Source organism: Protopterus annectens, chromosome 2.part1 (genome assembly GCF_019279795.1).
Source record: "Protopterus annectens isolate FY-2018-M chromosome 2.part1, PAN1.0, whole genome shotgun sequence".
In the NCBI taxonomy this organism is placed as follows: Eukaryota; Metazoa; Chordata; order Ceratodontiformes; family Protopteridae; genus Protopterus; species Protopterus annectens.
Window position 1 is genome coordinate 999,127,217 of NC_056729.1, and position 19,920 is coordinate 999,147,136.

The 19,920-nt window shown below is 38.9% G+C and overlaps 1 protein-coding gene across 1 annotated transcript in view; it reads left to right on the forward strand.

Moving 5' to 3' along the window:
- CLNK (cytokine dependent hematopoietic cell linker) overlaps positions 1-19,920 on the forward strand; it is a 500,537-nt gene that overhangs the window by 378,110 nt on the left and 102,507 nt on the right. Inside the window, exon 3 of the mRNA XM_044063521.1 lies at positions 11,376-11,453. Within this exon, the coding sequence (XP_043919456.1) occupies positions 11,379-11,453 (75 nt within the window). The 5' untranslated portion in view covers positions 11,376-11,378. The remainder of the gene's footprint in view (positions 1-11,375; positions 11,454-19,920) is intronic.

The following is a 19,920-nucleotide window of genomic DNA, read 5'->3' on the forward strand; positions in this document are numbered from 1 at the left end:
CAAACCTGCCTGTGCCTCAACACACCTATCCTCATGATCACTGTCTGTGTCAGTGACATCAGGTTCCCTGCTGTACTGAACCAGTCCCACCTCGCCACCTGTGAGAGGAAAACAGGAAACACACTTTAAGACCTGAGCATGACTTCAGACCACACGCACACATGCACACATGCACACATACAAAACTACACTCCTCCTGAGAGCAGACACACACAACACCAGCAATCACAGAATATACACAATAGCAGGTGATAGTGGACTACAGTATCACAAGCAAAATAGTCATATCACACCTGTCAGCATGCAGGACATGTGTTGCTCAACAGCATGCAGTGCAAGTGTAGTCAATCCTTGTTACTAACAGTATATATGGCTTTGATGCATGTGTTTTGTTATAAGTTGATGGCCCTCCCCCATGAACACAATGCATACATGGACACAATATTGCTGTGCAGGTATTCATAACCCTGTGATGTACTGTGCACCATAACTCACAGGTGTACATACCATTGCTGGATGTATATCTGTGTGTCAGATAGGTATCCAATGCTAATTACAGCCTCTGTGTCTTTAGCAAATAATTGTGGACACGTGTTAATTGTGGGACACGTTTTTAGCACATGCATGATGAGTATTCACACATCATCAGTGGTGCATGGATAATTGATAGAATACCATTCGGCCACATACCCAATGTACCGTACTTATGGTGAGTGTAGATCATATTGTGGACATGCTAGTCTCATCCATGACATGGCATGCTAAAACACAACTGCATATTTAAACACTACACATTCCCAATATGTGTCATATGACCTAGCCACTCAATAGCATCACAAGATATATATGTGTCAGTTGTGCAAATGGTGACTGGTATGCATACTGTTTAGAGGTGCATATCTGTGCACACACGCATCATTATGGTGTGTAGTAATGACAGCTATGTGTAGTACTGTGGTTACAATAACTGGATGGGGTATAGTACCAGAGGCCATCATCATGAAGCATCAGGTGGTCACTCAAGTCTACAAATGTTTCATAAACCAGCACAAATCATGCTGTGCTGGAACTGTACTACCTTGGCTAAATTAACCATTTCACAACCAGTTGTTACGTGAGTTTGTAAGGAGGCCAATAAGGAGCATTCCCTGACATGAATGTGTAGTGTATTGCAGAGTGTTTAAATGCCCCAAGATAGGCCTCTTCCCTCAGGTATATTCTGTGTAATGTATGGATGAGATTTTGGATACTGCGGTGTGTCTTTACAGAGGGTTTGGGAATCCTTTATGTGTAGCATGTTAAAATGCTCTGTGTATGACATAGATGTGTATGTTATGTGGATGTTGAGTATCAGCTGTGCCTATCCAATGGTCACTACAGTCTAGCCACATTTGTCTGAGATGGTATGGATATTGCATGTGTTTGAGGCTGCTAATCACATTAGTGAGATGTGTGTGCTCTTTCACCAAACATGCACAGCATGCATTATGGGAAGGTGTGTTACATGTGTACATGGCCTACACCTTAACTATGGCATGCACTTTTTATTTCCAATAATAAATGTAGAACACACTCACCAGCATCTGTCCACTGCCTTGACGTCACCCCAGAGGTACCTACATAGAGATGAGACAGTTTGTCAGTGGCCACAACTGTGGTATTGCTACTGTGTGTTTGCAATCTTACACTACAACAACAGTTTACATTCACAGGGCTACAGATTATGTTCCAAATGATCAGTATTACGCAACAACAAGCTCCACATCTTTGAACAACACAATCCACATCTCACATATGCATGATCTACCAATAAAGATAACAGTAGTCTACAGATATGCCATGTTACCTGCATGCTCCATGTGTGCTTGCTGGGTGGCTCCAACCTCCATCATGGTGTATGTCTGCTGCTGTTGTTGTTGTTGGGCAGGTGCCACCAGGCTCATGAGCAGCTCATCCACTCTGGTGAGGGAGGGATGGATGCTAACACCACCCCCTGTTGCAAGCTATTCCATCCACACATCAGCGGCATGCTAACAGACATGTCGGAGAAGATCACTGCAGTGGTGGCGTACCTGCTCATATGTGCAGTTATGCAGGCCTATCTCATTGACCCTGTGGACAAGATCTTGCCGCATTGCAGTACGCTTCTGCTGGTCCTGGCTGGTTCGTGAAAAGAGTACACGGTAGTGCTGAATCATGATGCTAGTGATGATATCATCTTCAGCCCTTCTGTAGCTTGGGTTCCTATGGTGGGCCATGATCCCTGGAAGACATAAATACAAAAATATGTCTGAGCAAGTCATATGGCACATTTAGCATTATATAGTACAGATATCACTGAACTATATATATATATATATATATATATACTTACATACATAATACAATATGTTGTACCTAAGCACAGATTACAATAATTACCCACACACATACATCTACATGTTGGAGTACATTTTCTGTAGTGTTGTATGATTGTACTGGATGTTATGTTTGTGAATACATAAATATGTATATCTGTGATGGCTTAGTGGCAAATCATGTATGCTGTGATGTGAATGGTTGTGGGTTTTTTTCCTACTAAATGCTTTTTATTTTGTTACTAGCCAAAACAAAGGTCAGGGGCTACAGACAGAATAATGCACATTTCAGCATTTGCAAGTGGGTTTTCAGAAGGGTAAGCACAGCTTATGGAAGTTTAGCAACCTATAAGCAAACCAAGAGTGAAGCACCGTAACTGTTACTTATTACTGCTCACCCCACAACTGCTTGAAAGTTCCTTGCTCACTCTCTATCCAATGAACCATGCTCGGCACAGCAACAAAATAAAATCTCTATATAAGACTATACAAGTGTACCTGACACACTGTATGCAACTCGATGCACCACCTAGCCACAGCAGATATACATCAAGCTGATGTGTAAAGAAATATATCATCCATCACAATCAGTGTAAGGTCCAGTAAATGTATTAATATTATACCACACAACATGTTAATGCCAAACCCGTGGCCAAAATATGTGCACAATTGGGAATATAGGTCACATACTGCTGTAGTACACTATGAATGTTGCTAGATACACAGTTATATGTATTACCACACATATGTCAAAGGACATGTTACAGACAGTCAGACATAATTACAGGACACAAAGGTATGACAACCAAGATAAGCTTTCAGTGTGTACTAAGTACTTACACAACCTTAATCTTAAGAAATGTAATCTGTGATGAATACAGGGACCATACAAAACAATAGATGCAAGCAATGTGGACATACACAATACTTTGCTGTACAGGCCCAGAGCTTCAATTAGTACTACAGTACACACAGGATTTGCATTCAACATCGGAACCAATCAATAATCATACATGTAGTGCTTTAGCCTCCAATGACACACCCTAGTTAAAACCAAGGGACTGAATTACACTGCATGCAATAGCACTTGTTCTGCCTAGCAACAGAATACACTGCTTTTGCTAGGATCAAAGCAAGGACCCAGAGTCAGTCAACAGTACAGAGAATCTATTGCAACAAGCAGATGTAGGTGTGTATGAGTATATAAATATATATATATATATATATATATATATATATATATATATGTGTGTATATATATATGTATATATATATAGGTATATATATATATATATATATATATATATATATATATATATATATATATACATATACACATCCATTTGTCTATATATATATATATATATATATATATATATATATATATATATATAGGCACATATACATTTCACCTTTCATAGTGAGAATATCAATTATACAAAGGATGCAAGGTGTACAGTAATGTAATAACATCACACAGTCTTGGGATAAATGCATTGAAGGTGTTCACAGCCCAGGTAGCTTTAGCAGGCCTTACTGGCTTCAACATTGCAAACTGAATGAACCACCCACAGTGTTTAACCACCACATGACATATACCAGCACTGTATGTTGTCTTGTTTGTCACTCACTAAAACCTACATACAAATATGCACATTTTAACCTTCACCAACATATATATCCCCCCTTCGCAAACAGTTGCAATATGTCCCCTGCTCTATGCACATATACAGATGTGAATATATATGACATATATATATTTTTCTGTATGTGTGTAGCATACACACACATGGTCCACACTGTTGTAAGTCCCTGGACCTCACAGCTGAACTGTTGGGCCTTGCTGCAACACAAACAGGTGTCACATATGACCACAGACTAACATTAGGGGTATATATGGCAACAGATGCTAGATAAACATACTAGACTGCTACAGCACTTGCCAATGCTAAGCTACACTTTAATATGACTATCATGCATGTGCTGTTCTGTCACACCCATGTTTATATAATGTCAAGTTAATCCCCCCAGCAGACATTGGCCACACTACTGTACAGAACACAGATAACATGGATCAGATCTTTGACATTTAATACTGAGCTACACATTTCATGGGTATGCCCCACTGCCCACAGGTGCACACAGTATTGTCCATAGCAGTAGTTAAGCAGAACATCTGTGCAGAAAGTACTGCTGCCACATATGAATGTTTCACATTATGTAGACTATTCGTCAATAACATCTACTACATGCCAGTAAATACATATGTGTCACATACCTTTCCTTTGTATAATTTGGTAATATTTCTTTTTCCTTTTCTCTCTCTCTCTCTGTCAGTCTCTGCAATAGAGTGATTGAGTTTGTTGGCATAGATTGCAACCTGCTTTTGTAGGAATTGCACATGAGCATGTGATGGCCTCTACACCAATTAGTGCCCACCATTTGCAAATTGCATGCAGCCTGCTGTGTAGTAATTGAAGTAATCACTGCCATAGCAACCCAGTACTATAAATTGCAGACTCATGTAGGCGTGGCCCTTTCAGCTTTCCAAGATGGAGATCATCCTTGTTTGGTGTGGACATCATTGTTTAAGACAGAAGGTTGGTATAGTTCTTATATCAGAAGCCAGGGTGTAGCCAGAGATTTACATTTTGTACTCAGACCTAATGTTGCTGCTTCCAGTACCCACTTGTCAGTGTAGAAATGTACTCACCCCTCAAAATTCTACCCCAAGATACATGAAGACATGTACTTTCTTTTCAACTGTTACAATTAACTGCCATATAAAGCTAGTTATAGAGATGTATTCCTTTGACACAAGAATTGTTTGTGAACTGCTATACTGTGAATATTCATTTACACAGTTCTAAACATTTTGTGCTTTTTTAGTGTTGACATTAGCACGAGCTGCTCAGAAAAACTGGACACATTTCAGTACAGTGAGTATGCTTACCTACATCCTTGGTAGACCCTGCACACACAGGTATATTCTACATTTGGGTAGGGTTGCAGAAGTACAGAGACTGTAAGTAGTATTGTGTGGATTTTATCTTGCTGGACTTACAGGGTTGCTGTGTACATGTTAGTTTATCAAGGCATGTAGTCTGTCTGCATAACTCCCAACTGTGGACCTATCCACATGACAGCCAGAGAATAGCCTGTTATTTTTGTCTGTGCACCACACAGGTATTTTCAGCAATAGAGCAATGGCATTGTTACAGTTGGTTACTATCAGTACATAGCTACATACCTTTGTATTTCAGTGTTTTATTCCTACATAAGGGTATGTTTCCAAAACTCCTTCCAAAGCTATTTGCACAGTGTGTAACAGCAGAAAAGCTAATACGCCTCTGTGTTTCTGCCTCTGCCAGACCTCTCAACCAATCAGGTACATATTTGAACAGAATCAGGGAAACGTCAAGAAAAACTCAGGGACAATCAGGGACACCTTTAACATATTAGTGCCATTAAGTTGAAACATTGAGAGAATCAGAGCATATGAATTAATACACCTTTTCTGAAGTAAAAGAAGTGTATAACTCTTAATTATTGTCATTATTCATTAAGTGTAATTCACCACCTTAATGCCCAAAGTCAGTAGTTTTAGGAAGGATTCAGAGGGACAGAGCTAAAATTTGGGTCAAAATTAGGGACGTCCCTGAAAATTAGGGACAGTTGAGAGGTATGGCTCTGCTCTAAACAGATATGCCAGTGTTTGTCCTGCTTTGATACTGTGTGGGGTTGTAAGGTGATGGTGTAACATTATTTCCCACTAGAATGGCTGTTTCTCTTATCACAGTCATGTAATGTAATCCCACAACAACTGTTGGTCGACATCCACAGAACAAGTTGTGTGGTATGGTATTCCTAATTTTCCTTTACATTCACTCATTCTGGTGCATGATATAATTATTTAAGCACCAACTTGATGTATGTCTACCGTGGCTTAGTGGTACTTCATGTTGTGTAGTGTGTGCAAGATCCGGGGATTGAGACTTACAGAGGTGTTTTATTTTGTTCTTGAGCAGAACAAGGGCCCTCACATACAGAGTGACTAAGGCACTTTTAAGCAGTTGTAAGCGGGTTTGTGTGGCTTTGTGCAATGCTGCACATGTGCTTAGCCAAGCACAAACAAGCGCAAACTCGCACAAACCCGCTAACTACTGCTTAATAGTGCTTACTCTTGCTCACCCCCCTTGCTAATTTCTTTGATAGAAAAGAAAAGTGGAGAGATAGGAAAGTGGTGAAAATGGGGCACAAAGAGGGAAAGACAGTATGGAAAATAGCTCTGGATGTGCAGGACAGATGTAGGGAAGATCCATAGCTGCCCATTTCTTCAACAGCAACAGCTGTGCATATGCAATAAATTTGGAGGTAGATATGAACCCTTCAACCCCTGAAAAAGGGGTGAGGACAGCAAAGTATGTTGTAATGCCAATTAAATAACATTTCATGTGTCCAGTGGACATGTGTGCAAAATGGGCAGCTATGTATGGGGAGTAGCTTTTTTTTTTTGGGAGCAGATTGCCCTTTTATTTTTTCAGGTGAGAGTGGAATGTGGGGTAGGGAAGTAGGTATATTTGGGGAGGTAGGTTGGGGAGGTAAACAGACAAAACAAACAAGATGCATACAGGGGCAGTATATGACACATGTGGTGGGTGAACACCGTTGACGGGAAGGGATGTTTGGAAATTGCAAGCCCATGAGCCCCCAGATGGAAACAGTGGGACTGAGGTCCCCACCCATGGGCAGTCACCACTGCACCTTTGCGGTCCAGAAGGTGGCTGTGCTGGGGGCTGTGTAGGAAGGGTAGGCTGACCCGGGAGTTGTGCCACTCAAGCCTCAAGCTGATGTAGAGGTTCTGCAACAGAACGTTCAATCTCTCTACGCAAGCGTGGGCGGAGAGGCACCTATCACCCTTTGAATGGTCCGAGGTGTGGTGCGTAGAGAGATTGAACATTCTGCAACAGAACATTCAATCTCTCTAAACACCACAGCCTGGACCGTACAAAGGGTGATAGGTGCCTCTCCGCCCACGCTTGCACGGGTGGGCCGAGCCCCATCCCCTGCAGCGCTTCCACCCAAAGGTGGCACAGGGCCAACGGAGGAGGAGGTCCCAGGCTGGGCATCAGTTCTGCTGTTGCCAGGTGCCATGGCCAGCTGATGTGGGACAGGTGGGTCCGCTGGGACCCAACATACGAACTATGTTTTGGAGAGTTTAATAAAGATATGGGTTAGTAACAGTCAACAGCATTGCCAATTAGTTATAACAGCATACAGAAGTATTCCCATTAACCCAACACACCAGATTTTCAACAGTTGAAAAGCAAGCATGACACATGCATATATAGAACAATAGTGGACATTACAACAGCATGTAGGTTTAATTGATGGCAACAGGCCACCAATATTGTGGTATTTTAACAAGGCACATGCATAGAAATAAATGCAAATATTTATAAACCAATAGGACATATGTCCCAACAAATGTTTTGAGATTAGACATACCGATTGAGTTGTGGAATTGCATTTTTTATGCACATATAGTAGGGTGGAAAAAGTTAGCTCAAGTAACAACTTATATATCCTTCTAGTTTTCACTACATTCCTATTAACTGCAGTTATATGTCCCTTACATGTATTATTACACTACCCAATGTCCTTATATTGTGCAACTGGATTTTGCTAGATCATTATATACATGAGCTGTATCTTACATACAAACTGTCCAAGATGCAGATGTTACTGCAACATATTTTGAGAGTTGCTCGCACACACTACTGCTAAGATGGTACACTGACAGGTCTACTTTCATATAATTATCTAGATATGTTCAGGTGAAAGTATCAGTTATATGTTAACAGTTCCCTACATTTCTGGCAGCACACTGACATTTCTGGGGAACACAGTACCAAGCTACTCATGTGCCAGATTAACCTGTACATGCTGGGCACGAACCAACAGTTGAGGGCTGTAAATATGCATAAAAGCTACTGGCACTCCCTTCATCCACATTATATGGGCCTACCCAAGTGTGGGTTGACACTGCTTAATACAACACTACTATTTGTAGAATGCAACAGTACAACAACATATCAAATAAAATGACACAGACACACTCCAGGAATTATACATTTATTAAAGGAGTATTACACCTTTATTTATTGGGTTAAAACACTTTTTGAAGGCTGTCTCATTTATTTTATATAACAGTACATGCAAAATAATTACTAATCTGCCTCATGATGCAGCCTTTGCAGCCTATCTTCATGGGCTTGCAGATTCATAGCCTGCTCACCTGCAGCTGTGAAGTAAATGCAGTGATATTGAGACATACCTATCCATAGTATAGACAAGCATGGCAAATCTTAACTACTTAATACAATGGCTACTTACTCAGTACTGGGGCATTAGGCATCGTACAGGATTCCTGGATCCACCAGTCCAGTTCATCCCCCCTACGCTGCTTCAGGTCAAAATAATGGTGCCTGACCTGCTCACCAGTCCGAGGAACACCAGTGGCACTGGTGAAATCACGGGCAAGACTGTTCCAGGCCTCTGTTTTATATTGGGTACCCTGGTACTGGCCCTGCAGGAGTCTTTCCTCATGTTTGTGGACGAGGAACCAAACCATAATTTTGGACTCCTGGATGCCCCAGAATTGCGCTCTAATTCGAGTGCCTTCACCAACACCAGCCATGCTGACTGCAGAAGGAAGCTAAAACCAGTTATAGCAAGTATTCCTGCCTGTGGAGCTTAAATATGCCTCATTTCCCACACTTATTTGTGATTGGCCAGTTTTGGAAAAGCTCAGCTGTGGGCACACCTGCTTAGCTGATATTGGCAATGTTTAAAATTTCTTTGTTAGATATGTGTCTGTTGAAAGTGCATGTTTGTGAAATGCTGTCATGGCTTAGTAGTCAGGTCCTGTGACTATAGTGCACAGTATCTTGAGTTTGAGTCCTGTCACTGCTTTTTATTTTCCTGCTGGGCAGACCTGACTGGTTAAGGAACAGTAAAGCAGGTGTGAGCGTATTTACCCGACTTTGCTCGACTTTGCCCGACTTTGCCTGACGTTGCCCAACTTTGCTCAACGTTGCCCGACGTTGCGCTGGTTAGCGTAGTGCACAGTTCCACGCAATTGTATTTAAATATGCTCAATACTGGTAAAATGTGCTTAGCAGTGCTTTATATTGCTTAAAATAGGGTACTCATGCCTCAGAATGCATAAACATTTCACCTTCATATATATATATATATATATATATATATATATATATATATATATATATATATATATATGTATATAAAATTCATGCACTACTACATTTAACATTTCAATGCTTTTTACAAAACTTATACATAAAAAATGTCAGGAAATATTTTTGTATACAGATTTCCCACAGAAAATGGCACGTGCATTCGTGGGACTTGAACTGGAAATGCCTCTTCTTTGTGCGAAGTCTCTAACCACTACATTATTGCTATGCTGTTTTAATTTGCATATATTTTTCTTATTATCCTCTTCTGGTGTCTAAGCTGCTAACTGTAGCTAAGCAATGGGCAAACCCGCACAACTACGGGCAGCTATATCGGAAGAAAAAAAAATATTTTTATTTTTTATTTTGTAAGTTGTTTAACATATGGGGGAGAGTAGTGTTACCTTGTACACATGTGAGAGGACTAGCTCATGTAAATGGAAGATGCGGCATTTCTTCATTGCAGGGGCGTGGATTTTTGGACTGCTCGGCAGTCCGACACGCCCCCTACACTCGTCCACGCTCCATGTAAGCTTTAGAGTTGAGGCAGCACGCCCTCATTAATATGCATGGTGCGCTGCCATCATACTCTTACACTGGCGCTTCCGTGCAAGACTAATCTAGTCTTACACGGAAGATTAGTGAATCTGGGGGATTATGTTGCTCTTAGAAAAAAATACATCTAGGTGCTTATTATCCCTTGTATGACAGACTGGGAAAGTTGAATTAAACTAAAGGATTTTCAGAACATGCTTTTAACATTTTCAGTTTAAATGATACATTTTCTGTAAGGACTATATCAATTTCGGCAACAAAAGAATATAGCATGGAAGACTGAGGCTTTTCACTTAAAAGTAATTGTTAGGTATAATGTAGAATAAATATAGCAAAACAGACCTGAAAATATAGAGTCAGGCCCATGTATTCATTTACACATACATTTTCAGGGAAAGACAGTTTAGTAGAAGGGAAAATATAACTTTTCTGGCTAAGCATGAGATGTGCAGAAATAACATTTCTCAAGGGAAAGCTGTAGAATGTTTCTGTCTGAAGGGAAAGTTGTGTGTACTTGCAATGGAATGCTAGATAAGGAATAGATGGTTAGACACTATTAGGAACCTGCTAGACAAGGCCGGGAAATCAAGGTTGAGGGGTGGATATAGCTACCCGAGAAAAGTTAATGAATTGAAGTAATATGTATGTTTAAGACAGAGTTCTCAGTTTCAGTCTGGTTCAAGAATTGTTCAGATAGTGTTAAATTACTTTCATGCTTTCAGTTATCTGATATATTATGCTGCTGTATACCGTTGAATATGCTGCTGTGACATTTATATCTACTGCTATTATATGCTATTATTCTATGTTGCTCACTACAATAAACTATTATTAAGTAATCCAGTGCAACAGACCTCTGATTTCTTACATAGCACAAGTAATTATTCTTACATTTTATCAAAGCATATCAATACTTCATGGTAAATTTAACAAGCCAAGACACAAAGTTGCAATATTCCTGGAAATTAAACTACGGATAGAAGGTATATCTCTCTAGTAGCACTGAGTAGTGTAGTTGGCTGGGTATGTTTACCTTGTATATGAAGTACTGCACATAGGATACACATGTTAATTAATAATTTATTAATTATATTGTGATTCTCTGAAAAAAAACACTTGCTATACTTTCCTATGAAATGCTTAGATTTGATTACTTATTATGAGGATTGTTATATATTTTTATTAAAAATGTTATTGAATTTAGGATATGAAGAACTATGAATGGTATAGCGGCATCCATACTCGAGATACAGCAGAACAGGCTTTGCTCAGAGAACAGATTGTAAGTAAATTAAGTAAGCTTTTTGACAAAATTTAGTAGGCCACCATATAAATAATAAAGTAATAATAATAATGAAATTGTATCCAAAATTATTTTGTATATTGCTGAGAGATTGGTTATTTAATAGATAATAGTATTGCTTGACCTCTAATATGCTGGAGAATTAAAATAGTACAACACGAGCAGTTTCATTAATCTAGAAAAAATGTTATGACGGACACGCTACTTGTGTTTAAAATCTCATATATTTTGATGTTGTTCTCACCATAATCCTTATAAAACTTCAATGTCAAAAGTATGCAAAGATAAAAGATTGTAATAAGGGCTACATTGTTACTTCAGATTTACAATTAGTTTTTTAAACATAAATAACACAAAACCTCAGGTGTAAAGAGTCAACCCTGTCCTAGGAAAATTGTATTTTTTGCCTAAGTTCTTCTAAGTACCATATAGTTATTCTGTTGAAACCTACTAAACTGGTTTGTCCTTCCTCTTTTTGACTAGGGTACAGAACGCATTCCTTTCAATGGTAGAGGACATCCAGATTTTTGTCTCATATTTTTGGTCTGCTCCTCATAAAATTTATGGGTTTCTGGCAATCATGAAGGATAGAAATCACTAAATAATGATGGACATTTGAGTTTCAGACTTCATAGTCTTCAGAAAATTCATGTAAAACATGAAGTTGAGAGGCATGATAGTGTCAGCACACAGTAAGTGCCAATTTGCAAGGAAAACCCACAGTCTGTATTCAAAGCTATTAAATTCTTTACAGGTCTCAAACTGGACTCCTACTGCAGTGACCTCATGACTTTAACTAAAACATGTCTAAATGTCTTCTTGTCTTATTTCAGAAGCCCTGCTGTAGTTTCAGACATAAATGCAATTTCATGATTGGTTGGTCATTATGACAACGTCAACACAGCATTGTTTCCCAGTGGAATGCATGTACTACATGGTTTGCAACTCGCGTAAGAGAAAAAGGTGGTCCTTTATATCAGTCATAGCAAGCGTCCATGCATAAACTTGCCTTCCAAGTAGAAGCAATATGGTGGTTCTCTTCATTAGTCAACAGCCCGTAGGTATGTCCATTGTTTCTTTTATACAAGTCCCTGAGTACACTATGAGTGTCCCACTGATCTCACAACTGGGATTCATTTTTTTTCTGTCTCACAAGGCCCATTCCAGGTTTCCATTTACTGGTCTATTTCTCTTACTACTTAGGCCACTCCAAGTCAATGACTTGCATCCTCCCATAGCCCCTGATATCCTGATAAAAGTTGGGACTGGAACATTTGTCCTCTTAGTAAAATAAAGCAAATGTTAACACAATCCACTTTCCCAACATGAAAAGAATCCATTCTTACAAACATCTTCTAACCCTTGAAGATTTTTTCTATTCTACCACAGACATAGCTAACAGGTCCAGCTAGTCATAGTGGTCACTAATCCAGACTTTTCATTTGCCCAACTATATCTTGGAAGTCCTTTCACACTGGCATTTGTACAAGAACAAAAGACTGTTAATTTGCTAGGAGTGCAAAAATGTATTGATTTTAGTATGAGCAGCTGCTGGGCTGTTTTATCAAAGAGGTATCTAATTGTTTAATTTCCCACTGGCCTTTTAATAGTTTTAAATTTATTCTCTGTTTTATATCAGGTACATTTAGCTATTGTAATTAAGGATGCATTCCATGTAATAATCTCTTTATTTTATTTAACATTTGTTTACCGGGAAAGTCTGACTTGGAGCAAAGCCAATTTTCAGCAGAGGCCCAGGGATAAATGCTCCAGACACATGTCTTTGTAACATGAGAGGAAACCAGAGTACCAAGAAGAAACCCATACAAATGCAGGGAGGACATGCACACTCTGCATAGTAGGCAACCTAGCTGAGAATTTAATCGGAGAACCTCTTGCTGTGAGGCAACAATGCTACCACTGCACCATCCAGAGAACCCACACACTCCCCATTAGGGAATGAAACCATGGTCTCCTGCATAACAGGTGGGATACTCACACTATGCTAATGAGGAAGACAGTTTGATCTGATGAATCTTGCATGTTTCATTGGTCCTTTTTAATGGTTTCTAAAATATTTGAGGTTTCAGATTATAAATATTTTTCCACTGCAATTAAGGTCATATTTTGTATATTATTGTATATTCCCTCTGTGGTCAGTTTGATCTGAAGAAGTCTGCAATGGCAGACAAAAGTGCTTACTGGTTACCATATTTCAATAAACCTTTCCATCTGTGTTTGCTTGTGTCGACCCTTCAAATTTGTTATGCCTTAATACCTGCAGTGGAAATCAGATTTAGATTAGCTAAGTGACGACAATTAAACAACCTTAAAAATTAACGATACACATCCAGTATTTAATCACTATGACTGTAGGGAACTGAGGGTTTTTTTCCTCAGACACCCTAGTTTGCTCAGCCTTGCAGATAGTTAAGTGAAAGAATAGCTATTAAAATAATTTCATTCACATCAAATAAATCCAGGGTGATGCATTTTATGCTAGCGTTTTCTTCTGAAATAAAATCATTAACTGAAGATCCACGTTGGTAGTATAGGTGATGGATGAGGTTAAATTTGCATTCTTTTTTTCTTTGTAACAAATCTGATGGGTGAGGTCATGAATTTCTCTGAAGGGGGATTTCTAAATGGGCTGATCATTCTTCCTCATTAAGAATGTCTAACATTATGTTTTCTTTTCCAGTTGTGTATTTCAAATTCTTGACAATCTTATAAAAAATCTTGGGTGAACCTTTGGATTAATTTTTTATGTTATAAAAGCATTAGGAGCTAAAATCAGAAAGCACCCAAACCAAATATGAGAATTAAACCCTAGTGCCTTGTGCCTTTTAGGTACACACAATCATTATGCCAAATCCAAACTATCCTGAATTCTACTGAAAAGCCCTAAGAAAAATGGGTGCCTTGCCACAGATATTTTACCTCAGCTTTTACTTTGTTGCTTGTAATGACCTACAGGATGTGTGTAATCATGTATTTAGGAAGTGCAGTAATCATTGTCAGAATATTTTTTGTTTTGATTCTGTATTTATTTACATGTTCATTCTACCTTTCTGTTCACGTCCTGGCTTTGGCTGTCAGGGGTTGGGGGGGGCACTTTCAGAACGTTTCAAAGGTCTTAGCCATATTCCATCTGAAATTGCAGCTGTACTCTCAACAACTTTCTTTGAGTTGTTAATTAGTTTCACCTGTGCTTTTTATCCTCAGAGAAAAGTAGCCTTTCAGGAACTGTATGACCTGACTTACTACTGCCTTGCAGGAAAGCATATGAATAATGCAAAGCTAAAACATCAATAAACAGAGTTTTCAGGTCATTTCATTTCATATTTTATTTTGCACTGATTTTTGAATGTTAGCTAAGCGCAATGGCATGACTACCACTAGTTCTGCAGAAAGCATATGAATGATGCAAGGTTCAAACGGTAATAGAAACACTCTTCTCTTTTTTCATGCTTTATTTATTTTCATTTCTAAACACTCGACAGCTATAATGGCTTTCTGACATGCTGGTGGCTCTGTAAAAAGCACATCTTCATTTTCTAGTCTGAAGTGCTGATTTCTAACTTCTAATGAAATGCCCTCAATTTTATGATCTGGCTGTTTCCAATTATATAAAAATAACAGTGATGCAAGTTTTAATATTACTAGACCCTCTAATCTATTCCTTTAATTTCATATTTTATTTTGTGCTGACTTCTGTCTACTAGCAAAGTACATTTCTTAGTCTACATGTTGCAACTTTGTGTGTTACTGCATTGTACAATATGTTCTTCAGCAATTGTTTTTCTCTTTTTACCCTACAACCCTACAACCATATGCATTTGTGTCTGGCCTCACCATGGTTATCTGTAAACAAATAACTGAAATGGTACTGTATAGGCTTTTAGCCATTGTTCCTTCTGTTTGTAATCCCTGACGACTGACTGATTCCTAGTCTGACAACCATTCATCCTATATGATGCCCACCTCCACACTCCAGACTCACTGGGCAATAAAAGTGTGACTTTTTCACATTCCAAAATGTTCAGACTTCTACTATTGGAAAACTATTACTTAATCTAAAGCCAGCAACTTTAGTCACGATACCCTGTTATCTGAATATTTAAAATTGGCGGCAGATGCCTTGGCCTTCCCCAGCTTCATAATAATTAATTGTTCTATAATCAAAAACTATATATCTGACATCTGAAAAACATCTTATATTATTCTATTGCATAAAGGTGGTAACTCACCTGATTTTTAAAATTACAGACCCATTACTGTCCCAGCACTACTATCAAAAATCGTGGAAAAATGCATCTACATCCAGCTCACTAACCACATTACTAATTACAACCTTCTATTTAAAATTCAACACGGCTTTCATCCTAGTCACAGCAGTACAGCAGTACAGCAGCCCTACTTAACTTCACTAACAACATACATCAAAACAGAAATAAAGGTAACATAGTTTCATCTCTGGTCATTTAAATTCTTTTCATTTCTGCGGCCTTTCCAGTTGTTGCAGATGTCTTGAGAGGTACATACCAAATAGGGTGTTGTATTCTAAAATGGGTCTAATGAAGGATGAGTACAGTGGGACAATGACCTCCTTTTTTCTGGATGAAAAGCCCTTAGTGATGAGGTGTGCCACATAGAAGGCTTTCCTGACTGTTGTGGCGATGTGGTTATCGAAGGTGAGACCACTGTCCACTTGTGTCCCTAAGTCTCTTATCACACTTTCGGTGTTTAGTGTACTGCCACCTATGTCATAATTCATGTGTACATGTTTTTTTTCCAAAGGGGATAACTATACATTTCTTGCCATTGAGCTTGAGCCCATGGCTCTGGCACCAAGCATCTGTTTCTGTAAGGCCCTTTTGTAGAGTATCCACATCATTTGGGGATTCAGTAATGGCTCACAGTTTGCAGTTATCTGCGAACTTTGTTAGCCAGAGTCCCTTAGTGTTGGCTTGTACTTCAGAGAAGTAGATGCCAAACAAGAGCGGTCCAGTGTTTGAAGGTTGCCAATGTCTTTGTTTATAAGTTTCATGATAATACGTTCCATGGCCTTGCAGATCAGGCTCATCAGACTGATGGGGCAGTAGTTCCCAGGATCCAAGGTGGATCCCCCCTTGTGGAGTGGGATTACTGTAGCTGTGCGCCACAGTGGGCACGAAGCCTAAGGTGAGGGTATGATTAAACATGACACTTAGGTGAGGTGCTAGTTCATTTTGTAGTTCATGTAGTACACAGCCCAGGATGTCATCTGGTCCCATGGGTGCTGTATTCTTAGCTTTGGAGAGTGTGTTTTTTACCTGTGTGATCATGATCAGATGCCTACTATTGCTTCTATGCTACTATGTGCAGCACATACATTAAGAACCTCATCAGGAAGCTACTCCTGATCATTCACATTCAGTCTGTTACCCTTATGCAAGGCAGGACTAATCTGAATATTTATTTAACATTTGTTGACCAGGAAAGTCCAACTTGGAACAAAGCCAATTTTCAGCGGAGGCCCCGGAGAGAAACACTCTAGAAGTATGTCTTTGTAATGTGGGAAGAAACCCGAGTACCAGGAGGAAACCCACACAAATGGAGGGAGGACATGCAGACTCCACATAGAAGGCACCCCAGATGAGAATTGAACCAGAAAACCTCTTGCTGTGAGGTGACAACGCAACACTGCACCACTCCACCATCCTATAAAGGCAGACAGAGAGAGACACACACACGCATGAATAATCAATTGCAGAAACATTTTTTTTCTGTGCATACACATACCTATAAATAAGAAAATACTTAGCTAATTCACATCTGTTAGAAAATAAACTGACCCACTATAGCAAATTTAATAAAAACAAAAAATCTTAAGTCAAAGTCAAAGGAAACTTTAATGTTATTTAGAACTACAGATGTGTAACCTAAACAAAATTGTGTGCATCAACTCAATTTTTGAGAGTACAAAGGAAAGTGAAACAACACATACAAGTAAAAGAATAAATATAACTAACAAATACATTACTACTCCCAATAGACACAAGAAAGAGCAGAGACATTTACCAACACTCATAATTATTTATTTATTTATTTATTGACATTTGTTAACCGTTCTGGCCCATTTTCAGTGGAGACCTGAGGAGAAAAGCTCCAGTTACAGACAATTTACAGTGTGTAAAAAAAAAATAAATAAAACATAAAAACTTAAATTTCACAATCAATGATTAAAGAAATCTGAAAATACAGCAAGTCTAAGATACAAAGTAGAAAGCATGCAGTTAGTAATATACACATAGGATTATTTACAAGATAAATATAGATTTATGTAAGATTTTAATCATTTCAGTATTGTTGATTTTGTATAGCAGGTAGACACCTTGTGAGTTACTAGGTGAATTGGAGGTAGATTATATTAGATACATATACACGGGTAAGGTGGGTTAAATTGGGTCATGACAGGGGCAAGTTTTGGTATTAAGTAGATGACGTTTGAAAAGAATACCCTCCTCTGAGTTAAATTAATTACCCTATTTAAAGTAATATGAAACACTACAGACTGAACAATGCATAAGTTATTTTTCTAATATTGCATTTGAGCAAGTTAAATAATACTGACTATGGGTATAATAAATAAGTATTGCACTTACTTGGAATCAATAGCTTCATAGGCTGGTACTAGGCTATCGTCCCTAGGGCCTATACAAGCATAGCCATAACAATTCCCTGGCTGTTTCTTCCCACGATATTTACTTCCCTGGACCCCTGTCTAGCTGGGTGACTGATGTGATCCCTGGGGTTGAATTTCCTATCTCCCATCAATGTAAGTATATATTGCACAAATAAATAAAAATTGACTTTTTATGTGTCCAGGCTCCTTGGACTAGTGTTCGAGTTCAGAAGTCTAATTACTGTAGGGTAGAAACTCTTACTGAATCTTGTAGTCTTGCAGCAGATGCTGCGATATCTCCTGCCCAATGCCAGAAACCTAAACAGTCCATGATCAGGATGTGTGGTGTCCTGTATTATTTTGGTGGCCTTTCGGATGCTATCAGCTTCTAAGCCAAGAAATATAGCTAATAAACATAAAAAATATATATAAATAAAAATATATAGCATACAAGCATAAAAAAGTGTATAAGTATATAAAGTGTATAAGTCAAAAGCTGGAAAATCCATGTCAATAATTGCCTCCCTCCACACCAAAGTTAAAAGAAACTTGCAAACTAATATGTCACATCAATACTATTATAAGACATTACATTCCTTACTCATAAAACATTGTAACAAAATACACCAAATACATAACCATGCCAATTTCTTTCTTACTATATGCACATGGTACAGCATCTGAAGTCAGTGATACAATTAAGTTTGACAATCTCTCAAAAATGAAAAAAATACACATACCTGTAATATCTTGCAAATGTTTGGAATGCATCTGCTTAACTCTGTTTTTTGGTGGCCATTGAAATGATCTTCTCAAAAACCTATTCAGCAAGCATATAACAAAGCATGTCCATCACCCCAGCACATAACTCAAAAGGACCATTCCCCCCTTTCACAATACCAGCACAGGCCATTCTTCAAAATTAGTAACATAGAGTTACTGTACTAAACTCCAACATTTCACTCTTTGCAGAGGTTTTTCAACTGAGCCAAAAATTCTGAAGGAAATTCAAAACCTGGTTCAAGGCTGTGGAGAGCATCCCAACCATACTGGATCCTTCCACACATTCAGACCACAAACTGAAGGCATGAAAACTAAAGAAGGTCATGTATCAATATTCATTAAAGATAAATACACCTCCAGATTGGTTAAACAGTATGATTCCCTGGAGATACGACAGGTACAATTAACTGTTGGTAGGACACCTATTCAAGTCATTGCCAACTACAAGACCCCCTCCATGAATCAGGACACCCACTCTGCCTATTTGGATCTACTTGAATCTATCAAGATACATCCAAACACCATGGTTTTGGGCAACTTTAACTACCCATCCATTGTCTGGATAAATTACTCATGCTCAAACTCACTTGCCCAAGGTTCTTCAACTTTATTAACTCCAATGCCCTGGACCAGCTGGTTGACACCCCCGCAAGGGGTGCCATCATCCTGAATCTGGTGCTTACCAATATGAGGGACCACTGTAGCGCCCTCACTGTGAGGTCTTCCCTGGTGAGATCTGACCACATATCAGTCTCATTCAAAGTAACTATCACACCTACCCCCCCTCCCCCCCCAAGCAGCAACTAAACTAAAAAAAACTTCTCCAAAGCAGATTATAACCTCTTACAGGATGGTATAACTAGCTTCACTTCACCTCCCCCCCTTAGATGGAATTGGCAGCTATGCCGAGTTCTACACCATCACTTTATACAAACACCTATATAACTGGGCCATACCTGATACGACCAAAACAAGCTCCTCAAGGAAGACCAAACC